The sequence below is a fragment of the Choloepus didactylus genome, chromosome 2, assembly GCF_015220235.1.
Source record: "Choloepus didactylus isolate mChoDid1 chromosome 2, mChoDid1.pri, whole genome shotgun sequence".
NCBI classification, from domain to species: domain Eukaryota; kingdom Metazoa; phylum Chordata; class Mammalia; order Pilosa; family Megalonychidae; genus Choloepus; species Choloepus didactylus.
In genome coordinates, this window is record NC_051308.1 from 131,996,181 (window position 1) to 132,018,376 (window position 22,196).

Sequence of the window (22,196 nt, forward strand, 5' to 3'; positions counted from 1 at the left end):
TGTTCAGCTAAATCCTCATGTGGAACTATGTTCTTTGGAGTCTCATCAGAAGCTCAGGGAGGTCCCTAGGGAGGTCCCTGATAGAGCTGCTCTGGCCCTAGTGTCAGAGCATACTATTTGGATAGGCTGAGAATTTTTTCGAATTCTTTTTAAGTACAAAGTTTCTTTGTACTTGAAAGTTCAGTTCTCAGCTTATCTCATTCCTCTCACATTTTCCTGTAAGATGCAAGGAGAAGCCAGGCTGTACCTTTTGCACTTAACTTAGAAATCTCCTGTTAAATATCCAAGTTCATTGCTTATAAATTCCACTTTCAAGCCAACACAATTTTGCCAAGTTCTCTGCCACTGTGTAACAAGGATCACCTTTCCTCCAACTTCCAATAATACATTCACCATTTCCTGTATCAGAAATGTTTTAATGTCCTTATTTCTACCCACAGTCTCTTCAAAGCAATCTAGGCCTTTTCTATCAAGTGCCTCACGGTTTTTCCAGCCCCTACCCATTACCCAATTCCAAAGCCATTTCTATATGTTTAGGTGTTTAGCATAAGCAGCAGCCTACTGCTTCCCTGCTGCGAAAATAAATACCATACAATAGATTGGCTTAACAACTGGAATTTACTGACTCATGGTTTTGAGATTAGAAGTCTGAAATCAAGGCATCAGCACTGTGACGCTTTCTCCTCAAAAACTGTGGCATTCTGGGGCTGGCTGCCAGCCATTCTTTGTCCTTGGCTTTTCTGTCACATGGCAATGCACATGGCAGAATCTTCTCCTTTCTCTTCAGGGTTATGTTGACTCCCAGCTTCTGGCTGCTCCCTGTGGCTTATTTTTGTGTTCAATCTCCTCTGCTTATAAGGACATTGGCTATGTTGATTTAAGCCTACTCTCATTCCGTTTGGGCACATTTTAACTAACAACATCTTCAAAACTCTTTTTTACAAATGGGCTCACACCCACAGGACCAGGAATTGGGGTCTGAACATGACTTTTCTGGGGGACATGATTCAATCTCCAACACCTAAAACTATTCCCATTTCTCATTATCTGTGATTTTCAATTTAGAGTGTTATTTTTCAAATTTACTTGGAAAACATGTGGTCCAATGAATGAACCTCATAATCAATTTCTTATGTTTCTTTCTAAAGTTCATCCCACTAAAGTGCTTTTTAAACCTTGGCAAATGCATAACTTTCACATGCATTTTACTTCTATTTCTTTTATCCCAAATTTTGGGAAACTTTACTAATATATTGTGAAAGCTGATTAATAAAATTCTGGAAAAGTATATAAATTCTAAGACTAAAAATATGTTGAATTGGGTGCTTTAGAAAGAAAGAAAATCTAGTCAACTTATGGTATTCAATAGGTAGTTTTCCTACATGGCAGGCACACAGAAGAGAATTCTGCTAAAAAAGGGCACAGTCTCTTCTTCTGGCTTACTTTGATGCTTAATATCACATTCTAGCAGGTTATTAGGGTTACGTTTAAACCAGGAAAAAGGACAATTGCTTGATATAGACCAGCTCAACTTCATGACTAAAAAGTTCATAAAATAATGTACTCCATCTTCATCACTGTCAGAGAGAAAATTTTTTAAATCTTCGTAGATATGGGGTATGGAATTCATTTTTCTTCCTGGAGTGCATTAGGTAATAAGCAACATGTATTCAAGTATTTCAGTAAATAACTATGCATGTCCTTTTTTACTGCCTTCTACACATAGTAATAGAGGTCAGTAGATTCGTGGAGGCTCCTGTAAAACAATGAGAGGACTGAAATATCGTACACTCTGAACACTTTTTCCTCTGTTGGGGGTGACACAAAGTACAGCGGAAGCTCCAGAGGTGTTATTTGAGTTTTATTTTTTAAATGTTTAAATTTTAAAAAACAAAATGGTAATAAGCAACATGTATTCAACTATATTGAAATACATTCCAAAAATTTTTTAACACATTTTAATGTTAATGGCAGTTAACTTTTGTGTACACCCCTGTATAAAACTTCTCATCCTCTCCTCTTTGAAGAGTTTCCTGAGATTGCCAGGCCAGCAGTCAAGGACAAAAACAAAACAAATAAAACTTAATATTTCAACTACTTTCACAGTGTGCAATCTCCCTGTCCCCCAAAACAAAACTATTTGGTCACCCCTTATCCTCATTTTAAAAAATGCTCAAAATAGATTTCCGGTTTTCACTGCAAACGTTACACTTCGAATTTTTTTTTTTAAATCTTCATTTTATTGAGATATATTCACATACCACACAGTCATACAAAACAAATCGTACATTTGATTCTTCACAGTACCATTACATAGTTGTACATTCATCACCTAAATCAATCCCTGACACCTTCATCAGCACACACACAAAAATAACAAGAATAATAATTAAAGTGAAAAAGAGCAATTAAAGTAAAAAAGAACACTGGGTACCTTTGTCTGTTTGTTTCCTTCCCCTATTTTTCTACTCATCCATCCATAAACTAGACAAAGTGGAGTGTGGTCCTTATGGCTTTCCCACTCCCATTGTCACCCCTCATAAGCTACATTTTTATACAACTGTCTTCGAGATTCATGGGTTCTGGGTTGTAGTTTGACAGTTTCAGGTATCTACCACCAGCTACCCCAATTCTTTAGAACCTAAAAAGGGTTGTCTAAATTGTGCGTAAGAGTGCCCACCAGAGTGACCTCTCGGCTCCTTTTGGAATCTCTCTGCCACTGAAGCTTATTTCATTTCCTTTCACATCCCCCTTTTGGTCAAGAAGATGTTCTCCATCCCACCATGCTGGGTCTACATTCCTCCACGGGAGTCATATCCAGGTTGCCAGGGAGATTCACTCCCTTGGGTGTCTGATCCCACGTAGGGGGAGGGCAGTGATTTCATCTTTCAAGTCATTCGAATTTATAAAATAAATTTATAGCAATAAAACACGCCTCATATCCATTTTACACATTTGGGTTCCAAGCAGAGGAAAAAAAAAACCTAATCTAAAACACGCGATCAGACTGGCCCCGCCCCCTCAGCGGAGCCAATCAGCCGCGCGCACTCTAAGGGCGCGTAGCTGCGTGCCTAACGCATCGATGAGGAGGTGTGAGAGGCCTGGCGCTCGCTGAAGCGCTCGGCTTCTGGGGCAGCGGCTTGCCGTTTTCTCCTGAGGGCTTGGGCCGGTGTCTTCCTTGGAGAGACAACTCGGCGACCGGGACGTGAGTCCGCGCGGTCGGGCGTGTTTGTGCGGTGGGCGGTGCTGCGGCGGGACTCGGCGGATCCCGCGGGTCGGCTGTGCGGAAGCAGAGGGAGGCCGCGGACGCTGCCCGAGGTGGGGGCCGTCCGCGCGCCCCTGGGGTGATTTCAGAACTCTTCATTTACTGCATGGGCAAGTGACCGCCCTTCTTATATCTCGGGCTGGTTGGCCGCCTCATCTCTGGTCGTTACACGGGTGCTGTTGCGTTACACGGTTCAAAGAGCGGCCTAGGGAAAAGGGACAAGCAAGTGCAAAGCAAGACGCGAGCGAACGCTGCATTTTGCTGATCTCGACTGTGTCCAAAACTTTAAATATAATTTAAACAAACACCGGTAGCAAAATGGCGCGAATTTAGTTGTAATTAAATTGTTAAAACCCGAAGTCTTAATTTGAGTGTAAAAAGTTAGAGATACCATAAACCCTGTAAATCACTGGGTGTTGAAAAACAAGTCAAGTTTTCTCTGAGAGCCGTCTTCAGACTATCATCCTCGCCATCATCTGGGAACTGGTTAGAAATGCACATCATCAGGCCCCAGTCACCTACCTACAAAATCAGAAACTTTGGTGTGGGACCCAACAGTCGGTTTTCACAAGTCTTCCAGGTGCTTCGGATACATCCTCAGGTTTGAGAGCTGCGGCTCTGAGAAAACTATATACACGTGAGCTGAACAGTAAGCTCCTGACTCCTGACTCTTATGCCGTGGTCCATCCAAGTTAATAACCCAATTTGACTTAATTATACAAGTTTAGTCTTGCCTTTCCCACTAAGACGGGTGAATTCGTTGAACTTTTCTAGTCTCCTGTCTTCTCCTGAGCAGGGGCAGCCTACCTGGAGATCTGTCTTTCCTGGTAGCCCAACAGTCTGTTAAAACCCTCTCTGCCACTGGCGGTTTGGTATGCTGAGCCCTCTATCTTGGGGCTTGCTCTTACGAAGCTTGCTACTGCAAAGGAGAAGCTAAACCTGCTTATAATTGTGCCTAAGAGTCTCCCTCTGAGTACCTCTTTGTTACTCAGATGTAGCCCTCTCTCTCTAGCTTAGCCAACTCGACAGGTGAACTCACTGCTCTCCCCCGTAGGTGGGACCTGACTCCCAGAGGTGTAAATCTCCCTGGCAACACAGGATCTGACTCCCAGGGAGAAATCTAGACCAGACATGGGATTGAGAACAACTTCTTGACCAAAAAGAGGATAAGAAATGAAACAAAATAAAGTTTCAGGGGCTAAGAGATTTCAAATGAAGTCTAAAGGTCACTTTCGTGGGCACTCTTATGCATTATATAGATAACCCTTTTTAGGTTTTAAGGTATTGGAATAGCTAAAAGAAAATACCTGACACTACCAAACTGCAACCCAGTAGCCTTGACTCTTGAAGACGATTGTATAATAATGTAGATTACAAAGGGTGGCAGTGTGATTGTGAAAGCCTTGTGGATTGCACTCCCTTTATCTAGTGTATGGATGGATGAGTAGAAAAATAGGGACAAAAACTAAAAAATAGGGTGGGGGGGAGGATGATTTGGGTGTTCTTTCTTTTATTTTTTCTTATTTTTACTTTTTCTGGTATAAGGAAAATGTTAAAAAAATAGATTGGGGTGATGAATGCACAACTATATGATGATACTGTGAACAGTTGATTGATATGTGAATATATCTCAGTAAAACTGTATTTTTTAAAAAAAGTATATTTTGAACCTCAAACACTAAAAAAAAAAAAAACCCTCTCTCTCTCGCTCTGATTCCCACTATGTAAGAGACATGGATCCAGCAGTTCCTCCTCTCCACCCTCTCCAAATCCCATCCTCTCTGAGTGGCCCTTTAGCTACCACTAGCACCACACCCTAGAGAGGCATCTTAGGGGTATAAGAGCATGATCTGAGCTGGTCTGGGCTCTACCACCTACTAGCTCAGTGACCCTAGGGTGTGCTACTAGTTTTCCTAATCTATAAAATGAAAATAATAATAGGAGTACATGATGATTAAATGAAATGAGTGCATGGAACAGTGCTTGGCACACTGTAAGTACTCAAATATCAGTTATAATTAGTATCAAAGCCAGAGGCAGGTGAAAATAGTATAAAATAGTGGTAAAAATAGGAGGAACTGGGGGAGAGGCTAGTATATGTTGACAAGTAGTAGAATGACCTAGGTGCTGCCATTCAACTAACCCGACATAGGTTGGTTATTTTTTTTTCTTGACACTTTGCTACTCAGAATGTGGTCTGTGGGCCAACATCGCTGGTGCAAACAGGAGCTTGCTTGTTAGGAAGGCAGAACTTCAGACCTACTGAATCAGAATCTGTTTTTTGTTTGTTTTTGTAAAGTAACAAATGCATTTATTTGGGGTCTTAGAATTGCACTGGGGGAGTACAGATTCAGGTAGTAACCTAAATTGTGTCCCAAATTGGGGCCGTTAGGCAAGGGTTTTTAAAGGGAAAAAGAGGAATAAAAAAGAAGTTGGTTAGGGTGAGAATCTTAGAAATAGTTGTCTTTTGTTTTTTTTTTTTTCCAGAAAGAGAATCTGCTTAGGTTTTGCTGATAACGTTTAGTTTCATGGTGGTGTAAGGGCAAGAGTGTATGCACAGCTCTCTGACTTTATTGTAAGTCTCTCTTTTTAAAATTTTATTTTTTATTTGTGAAGTTGTGGGTTTATATCATGTGTAAAATACGGGATTCTCATACACCACCACCACCTTGCATTGATGTGGAACATTTTTTACAGTTGATAATAGCACTTTTTTTGTAATTGTGCTAATTTTTTTAATAGTGCTTTCCTTTGTTACAATTTATAAAAAAGTACTATTAGCTATCATCCATAGTTTACGTAAGGTGTATTTTTTTGCATATACCATCTACTTACTAACATTTTGTGTTAGTGTCATACATTTGTTATAATTCATGAAAGTACACTCTTATCCTTGTCTTATTAACTATAGTCCAATAGGGTTCACTGTGCTATACAGTCCTATGTTTTTTATAATTCAGTTTTATTGACATATATTCACATACCATTCAGTCATCCACAGTGCACAATCAGTTGTTCACAGTACCATCATATAGTTGTGAGTCCTATGTTTTAAATTTTAATTTTTATTCTATTAACATATATGGCCTAAAGTTTCCATTTTAAACCGCATTTCACCTGTATAATTCATTGCTGTTAATTACCCTCACAATAATGTGCTGCCATCCTTTTCCAAACCTTTAAAATCAACCTAAAATAGAAATTCCGTACAAAATAAGCATCAACATCCCAGTCTCTCCACTGATAACCTATATTCTAGATTCTAACTACATGAGTTTGCTTATTATAATTAGTTCATAATAGTGAGATCATGCAATATTTGCCCTTTTGTGTCTGGCTTATTTCATTCAGTATTATGTCCTCAAGGTTCATTTTTTCACACTACTCTAAGCCACTTTCCCCTGTCTTTTTCTTTCAACCTGCAGAATTTCCCTTAGTAATTCTTCTAGGGCAGGTCTTTTGTTGTTGACAGAGTCCCTCGGTTTCTGTTTATCTATGAATATTTTAAACTTTTTAAAAAAGTTTTTTAAACTTCATTTTTGAAGGACAGTTTTACTCAAAGAATTCTGGGCTGGCGGTTTTTCTCTCTTGATACCTTAAATATATTATACCACTGCCTTCTTGCCTCTATAGTTCTGATGAGAAATTGGCACTTAGTCTTATTGAGGATCACTTGTATGTGATGAATCGGTTTTCTCTTGCTGGTGTCCTCCTGCCTCACTGGCCACTCTCTGGCAGTATCTCTTGCTGTCTTCCTGTGTTTGTCTTTCTGACTAATAAATGTTGGCAGGCTCCAGGATCCAGTCTTTTGTCCTCATAGTAGATTTCTTTAGGTGATCTTATCTAGGTCAGGGCTTTAAACTCCATCTACATCCTTATGATCTCAAGTCTATTTCTGTGGTCCCACTTCTTTCGTTAGCTCCACACTGCCTCTTGGATATCCAGTAGACATCTCAGATTTGCTAGGTCCAAAACAGAACTCTTCATTTATTAGAACTTGCTGTCTTTCCTCAAGTCTCCTGTAATCTTTCCCATTCTCCCACCTGCTGAGGCCACAAGCCTAGAAGTCATTCTGAATTTTCTTTTATCTTTACTTCTTGCATCCAGTTTAATCAGCGATTTCTGCAGTGTATTTCTGTATTAGGTAGCACAAGATGCTGTAAAAAACAAAACAAAACAAAACAAAAAACTTGCCCCTGAATCTCAGTGACTTACCCTAAAAGAAATTTATTTTTTGCTCACATGAAAGTCAAAGATGTGTTCCACTTTATGGGCAGTCTTCCATGTGGTCATTTAGGGACCAGGCTCCTTCCATAGTTTGGCTCTGTCTTCTTCTAGGGCTCAGTGTCCTCTGCATTCTTTGGTGGATAGGTAGAGCCAAAGAAGGATCACATGTGGGAGAATTTTATAAGCCAGATCTGGATGTGGTAAATATTCCTTCTACTCCTTAATTAAGTTCTATTGGCCTGAACTTAATTGTCACCTGGCCCTTTGGCCAAACTTAATGGGTGGAGAGGCTGGGACACAAAGTAGCTGTGTGTCCAGAAAGATGAAATATGCTTGGTGTCCTGTGAGCTAGTCTTTGCACACATGGTAGAGTTTACCTACAAATTTTCTGAATCTGACCATTTCTCATTGCTGACCTTTGCTGCTATCTTACTTCATGCCACCTTCCCCACTCAACTGGACAACTGCAGGTCTTTCCAGCTAGGCTTGCTGCTTTTGTTCCTGCATTTCAATCTCCATATAGCAGCCAGAGTAATTTTTTAGAATGTAAACCAGCTTCTATCACTTCCCTGCTTAAAACCCTCTAATGCCTCTCTGTTAAACTTAGAATAAAAACCATATTCCCTACTGTAGGCCAACCAACCATCCCACCCCCACCCCCACTCCCCATCTCATTCACTAAACTCGGGCATTCTGGCTTGCTTGCTTTTTCTTTAATGCTTCAATTTTATTCTGCATTCAGGGCATTAACACTTGATATGCTCTCAGTTTGGGTGTCCTTCCCTTGAATCTTCTTATGGTTAGCTTGTCATTTTTCTGCTTAGATGTTGTTTTGGTTAGCTCCTGCTGGGTAACAAACCACTCCAAAGATTATTGGCTTTAAACAACCATTTTACTATCTCTCGTGAGTCTGTGGGTTTATGGGGATTGATTGGGCTCAGCTGGATATTGGCTGGGGCTGCACTTATCAAGGAGTTGGGCTGGAACCATCCAGATGATTACTCACATGGCTCCAGTTGATGCTGGAACTCAGGAGCACATGCACATGGCCTCTCCATGTGGCTTGGCCTTCCACATGGGAGCTTTGTTCCGAGAGGGGGCATCCCAGGAGCAAGCATTCCAAAGGGGTAAAGTAGAAGCTGCCAATCCTTTTATAGGCTAGGCCTGGAACCAACACGGCAATAACTCCTCTTTCCCCACTCCCTGGTAACCTGTAATCTATTTTCTGTCTCTATGAATTTGCATATTCTAGTTATTTCTTATAAGTGAAATCATATAATATCTCTCCTTTTGTGTCTGGCTTATATCACTCAGCACGATGTCTTCAAGGTTCACACATGTTGTAGCCTGTATCAGAACTTCATCCCTTTTATGGCTGAATAATATTCCATTGTATAGATATACCACGTTTTGTTTATCCATTTACGTATTGAAGGACTGGGGTTGTGTCTACCTTTTGGCTATTGTAAATTATGCTGTTATGAACATGATGTAGAAATATCTGTTCAAGTTCCTGCTTTCAGTTCTTTTGGGTGTATACTTAGAAGTTGGATTGCTGGATCATATGATAGTTCTATGTTTAACTTTTTGAGGAACTCTCAAATTGTTTTCTCATATAGCTGTACCATTTTGCATTCCTACTAGCAGTTTTCGAGGGTTCCCATTTCTCTGCTTCCTCACCAACACTTATTTTCCATTTTTTAAAATAATAGGTATGAAATGGTAACTCACTGTGGTTTTGATTTGCATTTCCCTAATGGCTAGTGATGTTGAACATCTTTTCATGTGCTTATTGGCCATTTATGTATCTTCTTTGGAGAAATGTCCATTCTGCTCCTTTGCTTATTCTCCCTTCACTCTTGAAAGCTGTTGTTAGCAGATGAAGTTAGTCATAAGCTTTTTTGTTCGGCAATGTCATGGCAACCTATCTTTCCAACTCTGTATCCCACCACATTCATCCTCATATTTTTCATCTGTGTATTTACAGTTTCTGAAGCATACACTTTGCTTTTCCTCTTCTACCTACTCTGTCTTGCATTCTTTTTTTTTTTTTCATTTTTATTGATATTGTTCAGATACCATACAATTATCGAAAGATCCAACGTGTACAATCACTTGCCCCTGGGTACCCTCATACAGCTGTGCATCCATCGCACTTAATTTTTGTTCAATTTTTAGAAACTTTTCATTACTCCAGACAAGAAATAAAGTGAAAGATGAAAAAAGAAAAAAAGAAAAGGAAACTCTAATCTTCCCCATCCCTAACCAATCCCCCTCAATTGTTGACTCGTAGTATTGATACAGTACATTTGTTACTGTTTATGAAAAAATGTTAAAATACTACTAACTGTAGTATATAGTTTGTAAAAGGTATATAGTTCTTCCCTATATGCCCCTCTATTATTAACTTCTAATTGTATTGTCATACATTTGTTCTGGTTCATGGAAGTGATTTCTAGTATTTGTATAGTTGATCATGGACATTGCCCACCACAGGATTCAGTTTTATACACTCCCATCTTTTGATCTCCGACTTTCCTTCTGGTGACATATATGACTCTGAGCTTCGCCTTTCCACCTCATTCACACACCATTCGGCGCTGTTATTCTTACATCTTGCTACCAACAAACCTGTTCATTTCCAAACATTTAAGTTCATCCTAATTGAACATTCTGCTCATACTAAGCAACCACTCCCCATTCTTAAGCCTTGTCCTATATCTTGGTACCTTATATTTCATGTCTATGAGTTTACATATTATAATTAGTTCCTATCAGTGAGACCTTGCAATAATTGTCCTAATGTGTCTGGCTTATTTCACTCAGTATATTGCCCTCGAGGTTTTGTCATCAACCCATTTTTTTAATATGGTTTTGTTCACTCACCGTACATTCCATCCCAAGTAAATAATCGATGGTTCTCTGCATGGTCATAAATTTATGTGTTCACCACCTTCACCACTATCTATATAAGGGCATCTACATTTCTTCCACAAGGCAGGAGGGAGAGTCAAAGAAGGTAGAGTGGCAAAAGAAAGAGGAAAAAAAATGACAGCTAGGAAGCAGCAAAAAGAAAAATAACCTTAAATCAAAGTAGAATAAAGAATCAGACAATACCACCAATGTGAAGTGTCTAACATGCCTCCCCTATCCCCCCCTCCTATCTGCATTTACCTTGGTATATCACCTTTGTTACATTAAAGGAAGCATAATACAATGATTCTATTAGTTACAGTCTCTAGTTTATGCTGATTGCATCCCTCCCCCAATGCCTCCCAATTTTTAACACCTTGCAAGGTAGACATTTGCTTGTTCTCCCTCGTAAAAGAACATATTTGTACATTTTATCGCAATTGTTGAATACTCTAGATTTCACCAAGTTACACAGTCCCAGTCGTTATCTTTCCTCCTTTCTTGTGGTGTCTCACATGCTCCCCACCTTCCTCTCTCAACCGTATTCATAGTTCCCTTTGTTCAGTGTACTTATATTGTTGTGCTACCATCTCCCAAAATTGTGTTCCAAACCACGCACTCCTGTCTTCTATCACCCTGTAGTGCTCCCTTTAGTATTTCCTGTAGGGCAGGTGTCTTGTTCACAAAGTCTCTCATTGTCTGTTTGTCAGGAAATATTTTGAGCTCTCCCTCATATTTGAAGGACAGCTTTGCTGGATACAGGATTCTTGGTTGGCGGTTTTTCTCTTTCAGTATCTTAAATATATCACACCACTTCCTTCTTGCCTCCATGGTTTCTGCTGAGAGATCCACACATAGTCTTATGAAGCTTCCTTTGTATGTAATGGATTGCTTTTCTCTTGCTGCTTTCAGGATTCTCTCTTTGTCTTTGACATTTGATAATCTGATTATTAAGTGTCTTGGCGTAGGCCTATTCAGATCTCTTCTGTTTGGAATACGCTGCGCTTCTTGGATCTGTAATTTTATGTCTTTCATAAGAGATGGGAAATTTTCATTAATTATTTCCTCTATTATTGCTTCTGCCCCCTTTCCTTTCTCTTCTCCTTCTGGGACACCAATGATATGTACATTATTGTACTTTGTTTCGTCCTTTAGTTCCCGGAGATGTTGCTCATATTTTTTCATTCTTTTCTCCATCTGCTCCTTTATGTATAGGCTTTCAGGTGTTTTGTTCTCCAGGTCCTGAGTGTTTTCTTCTGCCTCTTGAGATCTGCTGTTGTATGTTTCCATTGTGTCTTTCATCTCTTGTGTTGTGCCTTTCATTTCCATAGCTTCTACTAGTTGTTTTTTTGACTTTTCATTTCTGCCGTATACATGACCAGTGTTTCCTTTACAGCCTCTATCTCTTTTGCAATATCTTCTCTAAACTTTTTGAATTGATTTAGCATTAGTTGTTTAAATTCCTGTATCTCAGTTGAAGTGTATGTTTGTTCCTTTGACTGGGCTATAACTTTGTTTTTCTTAGTGTAGGTTGTAATTTTCTGTTGTCTAGGCATGGTTTCCTTGGTTATCCAAATCAGGTTTTCCCAGACCAGAACAGGCTCAGGTCCCAGAGGGAAGAAATATTCAGTATCTGGTTTCCCTGTGGGTGTGTCTTAGAAAATTGCTCCACCCTTTGATGCCTCGGGTCACTGTGCTTTTCTGCCCAGCAGGTGACGCCTGTTAGCCTATAAGTCTTGACTGGTGTGAGGAGGTGTGGCCGTGTTCCCCCAGGCTCTGGGGTCTGGTTCTGAATGGAAAGGGCCCCACCCCTTTCCTCCTAGAGAAGACAGACCCCTCAGGTGGAGTTCATTAGCATTTCAATGGTCTCTCTCTCTGCTTGTGCTGTCTCCACCCTTCCCAGAGTCACAGCCCTGGAAACTGAAAATGACTGGGGCTTTCTCCACTGAGCCAAAAAAGAAACAGATAGTCCCCTTCAGACCCAGTCCAAGGCAACCCTCCGGCTCTCCCAGGTCAGTCGTCACCCAAAGCCTCTGTCTGTTTTTTGGGGGATGCGTACCTGTAGTGAGCAGTTCACACTCGCTACTTAAAACCCCAGCTGGAGCTCAGCTGAGCTGTATTCGCTTGCTGGGAGAGAGCTTCTCTCTGGCACCACGAGGCTTTGCAGCTCGGGCTATGGGGGAGGGGGTTTCACGACTTGGTTCTACAGGTTTTACTTACAGATTTTATGCTGTGTTCTCAGGCGTTCCTCCCAATTCAGGTTGGTGTATGACAAGTGGATGGTCTCGTTTGTCTCCCCGCCGTTATTCTGGATTATTTACTAGTTGTTTCTGGTTTTTTGTAGTTGTTCCAGGGGGACTACTTAGCTTCCACTCCTCTCTATGCCGCCATCTTGCCTGACTCCCCTGTCTTGCATTCTTGAAATGTTTTTGATACTCAAACTCCATTTCCCAAACCCTTTCCTCCATGAAATCTTTCCACTTTCTCCCAATTGAGTATGCTTTCTCCATCCTCTGAACCTTTGACTCTCTGCTATAGCTTTGATCATTTGCATTTGCCGCTTAACAGACATTTATTGAATGTCTTTCATGTGCCATCCCTGGGATAGCTGTTGGACCCTGGGAGGTGGAGGGAGAAAGATGGAGAGGTCAGTGGGAAGTAGAATTCAGGTTTGAATAAGATGTTACCTTTTCCTGGAGAAGTTCACATAGTGCAGCAATTTACCACCTTTGTGGCACCTTGGAATCACCTGGAGAACTTTAAAAATACTGACTCCTGGTTCTCGATCTCCAGAGATTGTGATTTAATTCTTAATTTAATTTGAATATGCCCCAAACATTGGGATATTTAGAAGCTCCCCAAGTGATTCTAATGTGTAGCCAAGGTTGAGGACCCCTCTTCTAATGGCAGTGACAGTAAATGTTTATTTTCATTGTGTGCTGTGCTAGAAGAATAAATAGGGCATGCTGGGAACAGAGAGAAAGAGGACTTAATTTAGCCTGAAGTTACTTCTTTTTTTTTTTTTCAATAAATATATTTATTGAAATATATTCACATACCATACAGTCATCCATGGTGTACAATGAACTTAACAGTACCATCATATATTTATGCATTCATCACCCCAATCTATTTTTGAACATTTTCCTTACACCAGAAAGGATCAGAATAAAATAAATAAAAGTAAAAACACCCAAATCGTTCCCCCATCCCACCCTATTTTTCATTTAGTTTTTGTCCCCGTTTTTCTACTCATCCATCCATACACTAAAGGGAGTGTGATACACAAGGTTTTCACAGTCACACTGTCACCCCTTGTAATCTACATGGTTATACAATTGTCTTCAGGGGTCCAGACTATTGGGTTGGAGTTTGATAGTTTCAGGTATTTACTTCTAGCTATTCCAATACATTAAAACCTAAGAGGTGTTATCTGTATAGTGCGTAACGATATCCACCAGAGTGACTTTTCTCAACTCCATTTGAAATCTCTCAGCCACTGAAAGTTTATTTCGTTTCATTTGCATCCCCCTTTTGGTCAAGAAGATATTCTCAATCCCACAATGCCGGGTCCAGATTCATCCCCAGGAGTCATATCCCATCTTGCCTGGGAGATTTATACCCCTGGGAGTCAGGTCCCACGTAGAGGGGAGGGCAGTGAGTTCACCTGCCTAGGTGGCTTAGTTAGAGAGAGAGAGGGCCACATCTGCACAACGAAGAGGTACTCGGGGAGACTCTTAGGCACAATTCCATGCAAGTTTAGCCTCTCCTTTGCAGTGGCGAGCTTCTTAAGGGCAAGTCCCATGATAGAGGGCTCGGCACATCAAACCACTAGTCCCCAATGTTTGTGACCACATCAGCATCAGTCCAAGTGAAGAAGTCCAACACTTTCACATTTTCCCCCGGCTCCTGAGGGGGGCCCTGCAAATATGTTTTTATTCTCTGCCCAAATTACTTTGGGATATGTCACTATTTCACTCTAACCTATACTAACCTATCATATCTCACTTCCTATTCAAAATTCCATGTAATTGTGGTGTTTGAACAAACTGACTGTAGTTATACGGTTGAGAAAATATAGATCCTGCACCAAATAGACATCTCTTCCCTTATCTCACATGGAAGTTGAAGTTTTAAAACACAGTCAGTTTCAACCTTTACCCTTTGGCCCAGTTTGCCCTAGTCTTAACCAGATCTGCTTCATTCATATCACTAATTGAAGTCTGGGCTCTTTTTCAGCCTTTTTTTTTTTTTTTTTTTTTTTTTAACAGTTGCTATATGTGCTAATGCTTACATTCATAGCTGCTGAGCTCTAGCTCTGAGTTTCATGTGTCACAGAGATACCCAATGTTCCAGAGACCAATCAGATTATATACAAAGGGGTCAGCATTTCAAAGTTTGGAGGTAGCCATTACAATTCAGGAATAGATTTGACTGCTGTAAGAGCTTACAATCTAGGGACTATTACAATAATCGTTCCCCTCTTAGACTGTTCTGAGATTCAATTCTGAGTTTGCACATTGTAGTTAGTCCGTATTGGTGAGGCATTGTAGTGTTTGTCTTTATTTCTGGCGTACTTCACTCAAAATGCTGTGTACAGGATCCATTCACCTCGTTGTGTGTCTCATAGCTTCACTCCTCATAGTTGCTCAATATTCCACTGTATGCGTACACCACAGTTCACCATTCTCTTCCTCAGTCTATGTACTCTTAGGTCACCTCCACCCATTGCAGATCATGAATACTGCCTCCATGAACACCAGTGTGCAAATGTCCATTCGTGTCTCTGCTCTCAGATCTTTCAATTACATACTCCATAATGAGGTTGCAGGACCTTATGGCCCCCAAATACTTAGCTTTTTGTGGAACCACCACACTGACCTCCAGAAGGGCTACACCATTCTGCCTGCTCATCCACAGTGGATAGGTACATCCCTCTCTCCATGTTTTCTCCAATACTTTTACTCCTATTTATATTTTTTCTTACAATTTTATAGAGTTATATTCACATACCATACATTTATCCACAGTGTACCATCAGTCATTGACGCAATCATCATGAAGTTGTACATTTATCACCACAATCAGCACTTGAACATGTTGATTACTACAAAAAAAGTGTTTTTTTAAGCTAATAATAAAAAAGATGATAAAAAGGAAGAATAACATGTCATACAATACAATATAATAATGAGGACAGAAAACAGCACCACAACCAATAATCTCATATCCCTCCCCTATATCCCCCTCTCATACACACTTAGCTTTGGTATATTGCCTTTGTTACATTTAATGGAAGCATATTACAATGTTATTGTTGACTGTAGACTCCAGTTTGCTTTGATTATGGTTTTTCCCAAATACCATCCCTTTTTCAGCACTCTCCATGGTTGACATTCATTTGCTTTCCCACATGTAAAAACATTTTTATATTTGTACATTTAGTAACAGTCATTGGCCACTCCAGTTTTTGCCAAGTTATACAGTCCCAGTCTTTATCATCTGTCTTTACCTCTGGAGTCATACATTCTCCTATCATACCTCTTTCAGCTTTACTCACCAGGCATCTTTGTTTGGTGTACTTACAGTATTGTGCTACCATCACACAGTATTATGCTATCTGTTTCTGGATCTATACAATCAATCCTGGTAAACATTCTGTAGTCCTTCAGCATCAAATGCCTGATCTCTACCCTCTTTCCATCTCCTGGTCGCCTGTGTTGTCAGCTTTTAACTCTCAAAAAGTTTGTTCATTAATGTTTGTTCATATTAGTGAGACCATAGAGGATCTGTCCTTTTGTTTCTGGCTAACTTCACTCAACATAATGTCGTCAAGGTTCATCCATGTTATTATATGTTCCATGTCTTTGTTCTGTCTTACAGCTGCATAATATTCCGTCACGTGTATATACCGCAGTTTGTTTATCCACTCGTCCATTGATGGACATTTGGGCTGTTTCCATCTCTTGGCAATCGTGAATAATGCTGCAATAAACATCGGTTTACAAATGTCCATTTGTGTCTTAACTTTCAGTTCCTCTGAGTGTATACCTAGTAATGGAATAGCTGGGTCATATGGCAAATCTATACTTAGCTTCCTGAGGAACCTCCACACTGTCTTCCAGAGTGGTTGCACCATTCTACATTCCCACCAACAATGAGTAAGTGTGCCTCTTTCTCCACATCCTCTCCAGCACTTGTAATTTTCTGTTTTTTGGATAATGGCCATTCTGGTAGGTGTGAGATGATATCTCATTGTGGTTTTGATTTGCATTTCCCTAGTAGCCAGTAATGTTGAACAGTTTTTCGTGTTTTTGAGTCATTTGTATTTCCTCTTCAGAAAAGTGTCTGTCCGTGTCTTTTGTCCATTTTTTTAATTGTATTGTCTGTCTTTCTGTTGCTGAATTGTAGGATCCCTTTATATATTCGGGATCTTAAACCCTTATCTGATAATGTGGTTTTCAAATATCATCTCCCATTGCATAGGTTGCCTTTTTACTTTTCTGACAAAGTCCTTTGATTTACAATATTGTTTGATTTTGAGGAGATCCCATTTGTCTGTTTGTTCTTTGGTTGCTTGCGCCTTGGGTGGGAGGTCTAGGAAACCACTTCCTATCACAAGATCTTTAAGATGTTGCCCTACATTTTCTTCTAAGAGTCTTATGGTCTTGGTGCTAATGTTTAGGTCTTTGATCCATTTTGAGTTAATTTTTGTATAAGGTGTGAGATAGGAGTCCTCTTTCATTCTTTTGGGAATGGATATCCAGTTCCCCATTTATTGAAGAGGCTGCTCTGTCCCAGTTGTTTTGGCTTGACTGCCTTATCAAAGATCAACTGTCCGTAGATGTGAGAGTCCACTTCTGAGCACTCAGTTCGATTCCATTGGTCGGTATATCTGTCCTTATGCCAGTACCATGCTGTTTTGAGCATGTAGCTTTGTAATATGTTTCAAAGTCAGGTAGTGTGGGACCTCCCACTTTGTTCCTCTTTATTAAGATATTTTTGGCTCTTCGGGGCACCTTGCCCTTCCAAATAAATTTGGTTATTGGTTTTTCTATTTTCTGTAAAGTAAGTTGTTGGGATTTTAATTGGTATTGCACTGAATCTATAAATCAGTTTAGGTAAAATTGCCATCTTAACTATATTTAGTCTTCCAATCCATGAACATGGTATGTTCTTCCATTTTTTTAAGTCCTGTTCGATTTCTTTTAGCAGTTTCTTATAGTTTTCTTTGTAGAGGTCTTTTGTGTCTTTGGTTAAGTTTATTACTAAATACTTGATTCTTTTGGTTGCTATTGTAAATGGAAGTTTTTTCTTGATTTCCTCCTCTTGTTGCACATTACTTGTATATAGGAACACAACAGATTTTTGGGTATTGATCTTGTAGCCTGCCACTTTGCTGTATTCATTAAGTAGTTCTAGTAGCTTTGCTGTAGATTTTTCTGGATTTTCTACATATAGAATCATGTCATCTGCAAATAGTGAAAGTTTTACTTCTTCCTCTCCAATTTTGATGCCTTTTATTTCTTTTTCTTGCATAATTGCTCTAGCTAGCACTTCCAGCACAATGTTGAATAACAGTGGTGACAGTGGACATCCCTGTCTTGTTTCTGATCTTAGAGGGAAAGCTTTCAGTGTCTAGTGTCTCCCCATTGAGTATGATGTTAGCTGTGGGTTTTTCATATATTGCCTTTATCATACTGAAAATTTCCCTTCCATTCCTATCCTTTGAAGTGTTTTCATCAGGAAAGGATGTTGAATTTTCTCAAATGCCTTTTCTGCATCATGTGGTTCTTCTGCTTTGATTTATTGAAGTGGTATATTACATTAATTAATTTTCTTATGTTGAACCAGCCTTGCATACCTGGAATAAATCCCAGCTGGTTGTGGTGTACAATTCTTTTAACGTGCTGCTGGGTTTGATTTGCAAGTATTTTGTTGAGGATTTTGGCATCTATATTCATTAAAAGAGATTGGTCTATAATTTTCTTTTTTTGTAGTATCTTTGTCTGATTTTGATGTTAGGGTGATGTTGGCTTCATAGAATGAGTTAGGTAGCTTTCCCTCTTCAATTTTTTTGAAGAGTTCCAGCAGGATTCGTAGTAATTCTTTCTTGAATGCTTGGTAGAATTCACATGTGAAGCCATCTGGTCCTGGGCTTTTCCTTTTTGGGAGCTTTTTGATGACTGACTCAATCTCTTTACTTGTGATTAAACTGTCTATTTCTTCTTGAGTCATTGTTGGTTGTTTATGCTTTTCTAAGAAGTTGTCCATTCCATCTAAGTTCTCTAGTTTATTAGCATGTGGTTGCTCATAGTATCTTCTCATTATCTCCTTAATTTCTGCAGGGTCAGTAGTTATTTTTGCTTTCCCATTTCTGAGTGCATTTATTTGCATCTGCTCTCTCTTTTTTTTGTTAGCCTAGCCAGTGGCCCATCAATTTTATTGATTTTCTCAAAGACCCAATTTCTGGTTTTGTTGATTCTCTCTGTTGTTTTCCTGTTCTCAGTTGCATTTATTTCTGCTCTAATCTTTGTTATTTCTTTCCTCCTGTTTGCTTTGGGGTTAGTTTGCTGTTCTTTCTCTAATTCCTCCAGATGAACAGTTAATTCTTCAATTTTTGCTCTCTTTTCTCTTTTAATATAGGCATTTAGGGCAATAAATTTCCCTCTCAGCACCGCCTTTGCTGCATCCCATGTTGTGTTTTCATTGTCATTTGCCTCAAGGTGTTTACTAATTTCACTTGTAATTTCTTCGTTTACCCACTGGTTTTCTGAGAGAGTGTTGTTTAGCCTCCATATGTTTGTGAGTTTTACGACCTTCTGCCTTTTATTTATTTCCAACTTCATTCCATTATGGTCCAACAAAGTGTTTTGTATCATATCAATATTTTTAAATTTTTATGACTTGCTTTGTGACCCAACATGTGGTCTATCCTAGAGAATATTCCATTAACACTTGAGAAAAAAGTGTATCATGCTGTTGTTGGTTGTAGTGTTCTGTAGATGTCCGTCGAGTCTAGTTCATTTATCGTACCATTCAACATCTCCATTTCTTTGTTGATCCTCTGTCTAGATGTTCTATCCATTGATGAGAATGGTGTATTGAAATCTCCAACTATTATTGTAGAGGTGTCTACTCCTGTCAGTGATCTCAGTGTTTGCCTCATGAATTTTGGGGCATTCTGGCTTGGTGCATAAATATTTATGATTGTTATGTTTTCTTGATGAATTGACCCATTTATTAATATATAGTGTCCTTTTTTGTCTCTTTTAATTGTTTTACTTTTGAAGTCTAATTTGTCTGATATTAGTATAGCTACTCCCACTTTTTTCTGGTTGTTGTTTGCATGAAATATCTTTTTCCAACCTTTCACTTTCAGTCTATGTTTGTCCTTGTGTCTAAAGTGAGTTTCTGGTGGACAGCATATATATGGGTCTTTTTTTTTTTTAATCTTCATTTTATTGAGATGTATTCACATACCACGCAGTCATACAAAACAAATCGTACTTTCTTGTTTTTTAATCCATTCTGCCAGTCTGTCTTTTTATTGGGGGAGTTTAATCCATTTACATTTAGTGTTATTACTGTAAGGGTAGTACTTTCTTCTACCATTTTGTCTTTTGGATTTTATATGTCATATCTTATTTTTTCCTCTCTCTCCTTTTACCTTTCCTGATAATCTTCATTTCTGCACTCTTCTCCAACTCTCTCTCTCCTGTATTTTCCTGTCAGCCTGTAGCACTCCCTTTAGTATTTCTTGTAGTGCTGGTCTCTTATTCACAAACTGTCTCAGTGTCTTTTTGTCTGAAAATATTTTAATCTCTTCCTCATTGTTGAAGGACAGATTTGCCAGATATAGTATTCTTGGTTGGCAGTTTTTCAGTATCTTAAATATATCATGCCACTGTCTTCTTACCTCCATGGTTTTTGTGGAGAAATCTGTACATGGTCTTAGGGAGCTTCCCATGTATGTGATGTATTGCTTTTCTCTTGCTGCTTTCAGAATTCTCTCTGTGTCTTTGACCTTGGACAATCTGATCAGTAAGTGTCTTGGAGTAGGTCTATTGGAATCTATTCTGTTTGGGGTACGATGTACTTCTTGAATCTCTAATTTTCTGTCTTTCATAAGAGTTGGGAAATTTTCAGTGAATATTTCTTCTTTTATTCTTTCTGGCCCTTTTCTCCTCTTCTCCTTCCAGGATACCCATAACACATATATTCATGCATTTCATGTTGTCACTCAGCTCCCTAAGACCCTGCTTGTATTTTTCCATTTTTTTCACATCTGTTCTTCTGTGTGTATGAATTTAAATGTCTTGTCTTCCAGTTCACTGATCCTTTCTTCTGCCTGTTCAAATCTACTGTTGTGTCCCTCCATTGTGTTTTTCATCTCCTCCATTGTGGCCTTCATTCCCATAAGTTCTGCCATTTGTTTTTTCAAGTTTATGAATTCTTCTTTATGGTCATCCAGTGTTTTCTTTATATCCTTTATCACTTTTGCTATATCTTCCTTCAGTTCACTGAATTGATTTAGCATTAGTTGCCTCAATTCCTGTATCTCAGTTGAACTATTAGTTTGTTCCTTTGGCTGATCCATATTTTCGTGTTTCCTAGTATGGCGTGTTATCTTAAGTTGTCTTGGCACCTGATTTTCTTGATTAGTTTATTCTGGAGCTCATTTTCGTTCTTTTATCTAGGGGTTTCTTGTTGGTTGGCTTTGTTCTCTGACCTCTGCTGTTCAGTTCAACTTATTCTAGACCTCTAACTTAGGTTCTGTTTAGTTGATCAGAATTTTTCACCTCTTGTTTTTCTGTTTCTTGCCCTGCTTCTATGTAACCTTTTGTGAGAGGGTCTTCTCAGATATGGTTGACCCCAGTCAGATTTTCCCAGGCCAGAGAAGCCCAGGTCTCATGGGGAGGGTATGGAGTTTTCCTGAGAATGAGACCCTCCTATGAGGCCTCTAGAATCAGTACTTTTCCTCACCTGTCGGGCAGGTGGCACCTGCCAGCCTGCAGCTCCCCCACCAATGTAAAGAGGTGTGGTGGTTTAGTTCTCTGGGTGACTCTGATCCTGTCGGGGGCGTGGCTGACTGAAGCCAGAATCTGAATTCCAGCCCCTGGGGTCTGAGTTGCCAGAAGGAGGACTGCCAGTTGAGCTGGACCTCCCTCCACTCTCCCAATCCTCGGAACTCCAATTGTCTCCCAGGGGCAATATTCCCTTCTCCCCACTCCTCTTTGGGGCAACTCCAGCTTAATTCCTTAGTCAGCATGAGTTGCCAATTAAAGACAGGGGTGGAGACCTTCTTCAGAAGTGAATCTGGAATTCAAAGAAATTCTGGATACTCTGTCTCCCCCCCAAGCCTAGCCTAGTCCGTCAACTTAGGCTTTCTGATAGAAAATAACCACATGTTACTTTTAGATTAAAAAAATAGAAAATAAAAACAAGAAAAAAAGAAACAAACAAACCAAAAAAAAGGAGTCCCTTTTAAAAGCCTTTCCCCAGCCTGTGACATTGTCAGTGTCACAATAGAGCATTTAAAGATGTATTTTGGGCTATTGTCTGGTAATTACTCTCCAACAGCTTCAATTCCACCCCTGCCTGGGACTATTGAAATGCAAAAAGATAAGGAGTCAGTGAGAAAGGAGAAGGGACAAAATGTAGGGGTAAAAAAAAAAAAAAAAAAAAAAAAAAGGCTTTTTTGGAGCCTGGGAATGGGTGCCTACTTTTATGTGCCCCACCCTTCTCAGAGCCCAGCCCTTCTTTAGCACCCCTAGCTCCAAAAATTAGT

The 22,196-nt window shown here is 39.6% G+C and overlaps 1 protein-coding gene across 4 annotated transcripts in view; it reads left to right on the plus strand.

Annotated features, from left to right (window-relative positions):
- Positions 1–3,075: 3,075 nt before the first annotated feature.
- The window catches only part of CLCC1 (chloride channel CLIC like 1), a 65,362-nt gene continuing 46,241 nt past the window's right edge, over positions 3,076–22,196 (plus strand). For 2 of the 4 annotated variants that reach the window (XM_037826478.1, XM_037826477.1), the window contains exon 1: positions 16,514–16,566. In XM_037826478.1, the coding sequence (XP_037682406.1) occupies positions 16,563–16,566 (4 nt within the window). In that variant the 5' untranslated portion in view covers positions 16,514–16,562. Of the gene's footprint in view, positions 3,319–16,513; positions 16,567–22,196 lie in introns of those variants that run through there. The other 2 variants (XM_037826479.1, XM_037826480.1) reach the window with 2 other exon arrangements.